This window comes from Bos indicus, chromosome 15, assembly GCF_029378745.1.
Source record: "Bos indicus isolate NIAB-ARS_2022 breed Sahiwal x Tharparkar chromosome 15, NIAB-ARS_B.indTharparkar_mat_pri_1.0, whole genome shotgun sequence".
In the NCBI taxonomy this organism is placed as follows: domain Eukaryota; kingdom Metazoa; phylum Chordata; class Mammalia; order Artiodactyla; family Bovidae; genus Bos; species Bos indicus.
The window spans coordinates 54,415,961-54,424,553 of record NC_091774.1 but is presented as its reverse complement, the minus strand read 5'-3'; the positions used below and the strand labels follow the sequence as shown (position 1 = coordinate 54,424,553).

General features: G+C 42.0%; 1 protein-coding gene across 4 annotated transcripts in view; it reads right to left on the bottom strand.

The window, feature by feature from the left end:
* Window positions 1-2,521: 2,521 nt before the first annotated feature.
* Window positions 2,522-8,593, bottom strand: part of POLD3 (DNA polymerase delta 3, accessory subunit) — a 44,291-nt gene continuing 38,219 nt past the window's right edge. For all 4 annotated transcript variants that reach the window (XM_019975571.2, XM_019975569.2, XM_019975570.2 and 1 more), the window contains exon 12: window positions 2,522-4,752. In XM_019975571.2, coding sequence (XP_019831130.1) covers window positions 4,550-4,752 — 203 coding nt within the window. In that variant the 3' untranslated portion in view covers window positions 2,522-4,549. The remainder of the gene's footprint in view (window positions 4,753-8,593) is intronic.

Genomic DNA, 8,593 nt, shown 5'->3' with positions numbered 1-8,593 from the left:
AATGGTGAGCCTCCCTCAGCCTGTTTCTTGTCTTAAATCCTGTTATTCTTTACATGGGACTATGGATTTTGCCCATTATGATTATCCCGCTTCTGTTCTGAATTAAGTCCCTCTTGCCCCTCACCTAAGCACCATCTCAGCTGCTATACAATGCTCTTTAGTGTGCGTGTGCTCCACTCCAAAATGCTAACCTCTGAGCTCTTGCAATCCCTCAAGTACCTTATCTAGGACTAAATATAACTACTCTTCAACAACTCCCTGACCCTTTGGATTTGAATAACCAAAGCAGATACTGAACAATGTGATTTTTTCCCATTCTTCATGAGCAGTTCAGTAGAAGACATAAGAACCTTGAGAAAGCAAGCCTAAAGGACTGAAAAAAAGACTAGCCGTGAAGAACTTTGAGTGTTAAAAAAAGGGGGGGAGGGGGAAGCCAAAGTGAAGCCTCAAAAAACAAGAAGTCTGGCAAAAAGCAAATGAGAAAAAAGAAGGGCAGAGGTGGTGGAGGAGCCAGACGATAGTTAGGGGTTGAAATGAAGGGGAATTCTAGAGTTAAGGTGGGTTTGGATCAGAAGCCTTCCCAAGTTTCTCAGGCTCAAGAGCCTGGGTGGCAATCTGTGGGTGGCCCACACTTAAGAACACACGAAAAAAAACTGGACACAGATACAAGTGGTGAGAAGTGTCAAGCAGCAGGGAGTGGCAAGAGTCAATCCTAAATGCAGTCATTTGGGTACAATGTGCCCTTCAGAGAGGGCATGGTGACAACATGGGCTGATTTACAGAGCCGCCAGGGTAATAATTCAGAAAGCAACACTGCCTTTTCCCAACAAAACGAGGCAGCCCCAGAATGTTTCATGGTGGTAAAAAGCTGCATGACAGCATACTGAGGTCCCAGAACCAATGAAAGGAGACAAGTTTACCAAAACGAGTCTTGACACAGAGTACGTTTCTGGCAAATATGTTATTATGCACTCACTCTACTCAGGTCCTGGAGCAACTATTTCGTTTCCTTATATGGCCCTTCTCTTCAGCTCTCTCCTGTATAATAACTAATGTCTTCTTAGAGAAACAAAGAAAAGGAATAGAACTGTTCCACTCGTCCTCTGCTTTTTTCAGGGAAATGAGCAGAGCCACATATCACTGAGATGTCAGAGGAGAACTACCAGTTTTTTAAAATCACTTTTTAAAAACTTGAAATCACTTCTGCTAGAGAAAGTTGTGTTGATGCAGGAAGACAAGGGAAAATACTGCAGCTGCCTATCCAGACTGCCAGAATTAAGCAGTCGTACTTTAACCAGGACATTTTTAATTCCATCAGAACTTTAAATATCACTAGAACTAAGATACAACGTGCGAGCATGGGTAGAAACACTCCCTATATGGCACACAAAATCAAAGACAATGCCAGCTGTCATGCTTAAACAAACATCAACTTCTAATGTTACTCTTCTTAAAATTCTTCAATTGGCCCCCACAGTTTTCAAATAAAATCCAAATTCCTTAGCAAGACCCCGACTTCGCTTCTCGGTTTATTTTCCTCCCTATTTCCAAATTCTAACAGTTCCTTTCCCCCTAAAAGTCCTGTTCCTCTGCCTGGAAAAAATCCTTTCATCTTTGCCTGGTAGAATCCTACTCATCCTTCAGAAAAACTGCTTAGTTTTCTCTCCTTTGGGAAGACTTCCCCAACACCCGCCCTCCCGTGGGCTCTCAGAAGACCCTGTGCTCATTTACAACTGCACTCACCATGTGATGCTGCAATTTCATTTTACCTCCTTATTTCTTCTACCAGTTCCTGAGGACAACTAGTAGAAGAAACTAGGATTTCTATAGAATTTCTAGGATTCTATAGTCTAGTGGTCACGACAGAAGCCTGACGTGATGTACAATGTCTTCATGAATAGTAAAGATAGTCATTTGTGAATCTTACTTTCTCTCAGTAGGAAAATATACTCTCTAAAACCTTGCATAAAACAGTATAACAATCTTCGTTCCCTCTTTGACTACATTTACAGCCAGAATGATGATTTTGAAAGAGTGTAACATCTGGGTCATATCCTCGATAACATTTCAGGAAGCTGGTGGCTAATTGCATCATTTATGACATCAAGAAGGAAGCCATCATTTGCAAAGCACCTACGTGTTCTGAATTTATTCTGTATATAAATTACTTCACCCTTGACAATCCACGGTAACTTGTCTGAGGTCTAGTTTGATAAAGAACCTGAGGTTTAGAAATCTGCCCGTGGTCATACAGCCAGCAAGTAGTGAAGCCAGACTAACACAATGTGCAGGATCAGGACAAGAATTTCTTCTCAAGGAACTAAAACATGAGGTTGGCTGAAACTAAGATTTCCCACAGGGCTGAAAAGTGATGAAGACAGCAAATAACTTGTCCATCTCAGACTATGGGTATGCTATTTTAACAATATAAACTGAAAACCAGCCTTCTTCCTGTTCAGAGTTTGAATAATTGCATACACTCTTGCTGTCCTGTCAAGTAACAGACTCATCAGACACTCAGTTTGAAGCACTGTTTTAAAACAACTTCTCAAATTTATTTAACTCATGTGAATAACATGGTAGTTTTTTTTTTGTTTTTTGTTTTTTTTACAAAAAGAAAAAAACAGCCAGTACTTACTACTTACCAAGCCTCACAGACGGCTCAGAGTGTAGGCAGCGTACTGGGCACAGTGATCACAGGATTTGCATTATCCTTGCAAAGACAGAACTCCACCAGCACCAGAGGTTTGCAATTCGAAATGTGATTTTATTAGAGATCCCAATGTAATTTTTTAAAAAACGACTGGATTGTTGCTTTTTTAATTTTCCATTTCTAGTTAGAAAAATGACTAGAGGCAATGACAAAAATAACCATTTAAAAGGGATTCCTCTCCAGATATTTTTTTGTAAAGGTTTAAGTTCAGCCCTTCCAGCCTTCTCTCTGTCCTTTTACGTTTTAAAAAGAAAGAGGTTTGGAATATGTCAACCTTTACTCAGCTTGCTCACAAAGCCTCTGTCTTCTCAAGTTGTAGACATATCGCCGGGACTCATCTCCCAAACCTCTGGTTTTAATCAAGTCCATGGGGTGCCTGGCTGGAGGGGCCTGGATGACAGTTGCTTAAAGAAGCTCCTATTAATTAAAGGTCAGTCACAAACCTAACCTTAAACAGTAGATGGCTGATTGCATCACTTACGACATACACCAGGCAAAGGTGGATGGAGAAGAGGCAAGTCAGACATCCCTCCTCTGTTAGTCATGAGTCAGGCCAGCAGCTGAGCCTGCGTTCCTTTCCTCTCCTCGGAGCTCACTGTGCAAGGTCGACCACACCACCTCCATCCCCCAAGCTCACTGTCCAGCCATACAGGAAGTTGCTTCCAAGTTTTCACTAAATAAATGATTTTCCACGAATAAAAAATGAAAATGTTGAGATGTACCAATGACTTGGCTCTCTCCATCTCTTCTTGGGGAACCTTTACTTTTAAGCACGTGGGGAGTTAAAACTACAGAGGAGCGACACTGACAGCCAAGGTGCTTTACCTCTTTCTCATTACCTTTCTGGAAAACTGCTGTTTCTAATATTCAGGTTCCTTGAAGAGGAGAAATTTTACTTAACTGTCGTACACTGTGTGTAAGAAGGGACTTCTCTTTTTAGCCTTCATTTCACTGTGTGGGTTTTCCTCTCTAGGTCTTGACAGTGGGAAAGGGAGAGCGGAGAGGAGACAAAAATCACAAAGAGCAATATACAGCACACCCTCCGCCAGCAACATGACAAGTCCTCTAATATCATCAGTGCTGACTCTAAGTAATTTCTGGGGGTTGAATACATCATTACTTTCTATTTGTGCTCTGCCTCAGGCTTTTCCCTAACCACTAATTGCAAGTAAAGGTCTAGAGAGTAAGAGCTTTTGTGAAAGGGCTAGAACACAAGTAACATGCTGGTCTGTGGCCAGGTGTGTCAGTGTACTTTATAATGGAGGATAAGAGGATTACAGGCAGATTTTTGTTTCAGCCTTAGTCCAAGCTTTAAAAGACTTACAGAAAATACTTCACACAGAAGGGTGGTAGTGGGGAAGGGAGTGTAGGGGGATGATAGACACACCCAGTAAAATTCAGGGATAAAAAAATACCTGCATAAGTCCACGGAGCACAAAAGAACGAGGAGGATCACTTCCTGAGCCACACATGGATGGGTAAGGGCAAAGGATGGGTAGGACACAGTGGATTAGCCACTAATGGCTTCAGTGATAATTCAGAAACCCGTTCCAATATATTTTTGGAGTGAAACCTTCTCCTGGACAGGTCAAAATTGTGCTTAAAAAAATGTCATTAGAAGGTAACAGCTTTTTAAATATTCTTTTGCCTCTTGCGTCCAGGTGATTTCTTTTTTGCTGAAAACCAGAAGCCGTATAAACCTTACAGGGTGGAAGAACAGTCTTTTGACACAGGTGAGGCGAGGCGCTGGATGAACTTACACAGTAAGTGAGAGTCTGTACGTCCTGGGCTTGTCCCTTGACCACACCACATCTCTGACCTAGCAGAGATGGCAGTTCACTTTCTCTGGAAGAAGCCAGTAATGGCCACTTGTCTATTGGCTTTGCCCATAGCAGCAGTTCCCTTCTTTGGGCCCTTTCGTTCCTCTTTGGGTTCCTTTTTCACAGCCATGGCAGGAGGCCTATGGACAGAGGAAGTCTTCATCTTAAGCTCTTCTTCACTATCTGTGCAGGATTCACTCTCGTAGACTTTCTCAGTCACTGGTAGAACGAGGGAAAAAACAGGATATGAGTGGGTTGAGTCATTTAGAACACTGCTCTCTAGAGAGAGTAAGCTGTCTGGTTCACTCCAATCCCCTCAGTCCCACTGACCAAGAGAGGTGTGCTCACCGATCACCGAAGCTTAATACTGCTGGGAGATCAGATCCCACCTCAGGCTGGAGACAGTATCTTGAGCTCACAGGCCCGAGCTGTGGCTCAAAATCAACATTACCCCTATCCTGTCACTGCTGTGTCCCATCTTTGAGTGGGCCCGTATCATTTGATTGCCCAAATCCTGCATTTGGGCCTTGGTCTGTGCTAGCTAACTGCCTGAACCCTGTATGAGAACCATCTGCTTCCAATCTCAAACACTTGCTTCTATCTCCACACTCTCACTGACTTCTTCAGTCTCACCTCCTGACCCACAGTGCTGCCATCGCCACCTCTGGTTTTCCCGCTCTTAGTCTCGGTTCCACCTGCTAGTCCCCGTCCTGCCTAGCTAGGCTCACTGCCATGGTACCTCCTGGCTAGCCCTGCCCTGATGTCACGAGGCTCCATGTGTCCTAAGTACAGAGAACTGGAGATTAGCTAGTTCCTCCCTTGTTCAGTTCTTGGTTCTCAGTGACCCAAGATTTAGCAGTGGTCTGCATCATGAAGACACTATCTCAGGCAAACTCAATCAGATGGCAAACCTGATAGTTTTAAGGAAAGACGATGATAAAATGAGAAAGTTACCAGTGCTTTTACTCCCTGTCGGCCAAGGGCATATTTTGCCTTTTCTCCTACCAAAATATTCACTGAATTCTTCCTACAGGAAACTTTTAAAAAAAATCTCCATGAGTGAGGAGTCACTACAAGAAAGCCCCCAGGGCACAGGCACAGACAGTGGCTTCCAACAATGATGTTCCAGAACCGACGAGGTTCTTCAGTACTACTGCAGTGTACACAGCAACCACAAGAAACAGTACAATGCCACCCTCCTGTGACTTTAGAGAGATGCAGCAGCTGCACAACCAACACCACCTAAGCCCTTTCTCAGCACATGATGAAAAACGGAGAACTCCTTTTCTTAGCGGAACAGAGTAATATGCATATACATGCATATACATAATATGCATAATACATATTCAAGTGAGCAAAGTGAAAGGTATTTTTTTTTCCCATTAAGGAACAGTGATAGTTTCAAGCTCTCAATTATTGATCATGTCTTTCAAATAAAATATGTCAGTCAAACTGTTCTAGAGGCATAGACTTTGGAATCAAATACACCTGTGTTCTAATACCTAGTATGTCACTTACCTAACCTCCAATTTTAATGTGTATCAGAATTACTTGAAGCCTTGTTTAAGCATGGATGGCTGGGCTTTATTTCCAGAGTGTTTAGATTCAGTAGGTCTGGGGCAGACCTGAGAATTTGCTTTTCTAACATGTTCCCAGGTGATACTGACATGCCGCTGGTCTGGGGGCCACACCTTGAGAATCACTGTTCGTTGCTTCCCTGTAAAAGGTCATCTGCTGCCTCAGAGAAAGTACAAATACATCCAGTAATCTCTGGCAAGCTCTCTTTAATGCTATATTTTCCCCTCATTGGCCATGCTGGAGATCAACTGGCTCTAGCAGTGGAGTATTCCTTCACCTTATCCGTCTATTCTTATTAAGGTTGCATAATTAACAGTCGTCCTCCCACCCCCACCCCGCAAGAGTTCCTAGGATTTATCATTACTTTCAAGAGCCTAGAATTCACTTTGGGTGACTCCTGCCAACTTGGAGACTACATAAACACTAAAAAGTTTAAAATATATATTGAGCATTCTTGGAGGCCTTAAGGCTTCCCAGACCAGAGGCATTAGCATCTCCCATGAGCTTATTAGAAATACAGAATCTTAAGTCCTACCCTCAGGGCCTACTGAATCAGAATTTGAAATCTGGCAAGATCTTCAAGTAATGTATATACTCAGCAAAATGTAAGAAATGTTGCTCTCAGATTATTTAGAGACCTTCCATGGTAGGCCTATAGTGCAACAATTATGATTGCAGAACATCATCCCCATTCTGATGCCAAAGTACTACATAACTGGATTTTGGAACAAAATTATGAGCTGTTTACTCAATATCTCAAATCAGGCAAGTCCAAAGAGCCATCTATCTACACATACAGAAAAGACATGACTTACTACAAAACTTGCTCCTCCATAAGCTATATTCTGTATTAAACTGGTGGCATGTCTATAATATTAAACTTCAGCATCAATTAGCTCATTATTTCTTGACTAACCACTGGCTGTCTCATTGCCAGTTCTGTGCAATCCATTGCTTAAAGGAGTTAAAAATCAGTCAGGGCAGCATCAACAGAATTTCTTAAGCAGAACACTTGGTATAGCCCTTAAGAGCTAAAAGGAGCATTTCTATATTCAAAGCTGTAGCTACTTCAAACTACAGAACAAAGGAGATTTCAACTTAAAAATACAGGACCTTTATTTTAGCTGAACAACATGCCACTTTTCTGGGCTGCCATAAAAAAAAAAAGGCCCAGTTTGTGGGGGTAACAGAATTCTTTTCCACTCAACTGTTTTGCTCTTATAAATCTACCCTGTCCAGAAGTCTACCCCACACATATCTCAGGGGCCCAACTCCCCAGTCCCTGCAGTGAACTTACAGAAAGGGAAAGATCAGCTTTTTAAATCTACAGAATAACTGCGATCCAGCACAGGGCAGGACAAGCCCCCTGAGCTGGTACGTTTGGAACAGTCTGAGCACAGAGAGAAAAGCAGAACTCTTTTGTTGGTTACAGGAGCCAAGATTCATTAAGTTGAGTTTGGAATAAAAACTTTTCAAAAAAAATGTGCTATGTGAGCACAGTTTTCATTGTTGCATCCAAGGCTCTTAATAGTCCTGTCTGGAGACAGGAGTACAAAAAAGTTCACATCCCATACCTGGCCAAAACTTGAGAACTGTGTTTTGAACAAAGCAATATGTAATTAGCCACAAATCCCCAATGAACTCTTATAAAGGTATTTTTGATGCTTTTCTTTTGGGGTAGCAGGAGGAAAAAACTAGCACTGATGCTTCTGTCCTCTTAAAATGAAAACGAATAAAAAAATTCAATAGTAAATACATAAATTACCACTAACAAACCAAGAGGCTTGAAATTCATGACTAGAAGATTGAAAGCAAAAACAAATAAAACAAGACCAAAGTCCAGAATTCATAGGCTCACGAGAAAGTTGGCACTGCAAAGACCAAAATGTCCTGTGTGAGGAATTTTACTCCCCAAGCATATGCTACAGTGAAAGTGGCAGAGGCCTTTTCAGCTGAGTGAGGTAGGGAACCAGAGAGGCTCAAGGTCAATGAGATGTCTTCACTAGTTTTAACAAGCACACTGTTTGGAAAAGTTGATTCTTCATAGTCAATTAAACCTTTTTAAGACAAAAATGTGAACCAGAAAAGGAAAATCAAGAAAGGGAAAAAATACTTCTCTACAAGAGCTGAGGTGTGGCAGATGCCACAGGAAAAAAGAAATGACACTTAAGGGCCATCTCCCTAACAAGAGGTTGAAGAGCCTAAACCCACAACTCATCACAAACACAAAAGATAGTACCAGGATTTTAACATTTCATCGGGACTCAAGTGATGACTCAAAGCCTGAATTGCATTTTCCCTCTACATCTCTGTAAAAGGAACATGCTTTTATCTAACATGACTTACAAAACAGGAAACACACAGGAAGTGATATGGAAGTCATACCCCTCTAAACAACAAATGGGACGAAATATGAAGACGACTCCTGACACTCTCTTCAGAGTCCAATCATCTGCAGGAGCCTCTTTTCCACAGTTCAAAT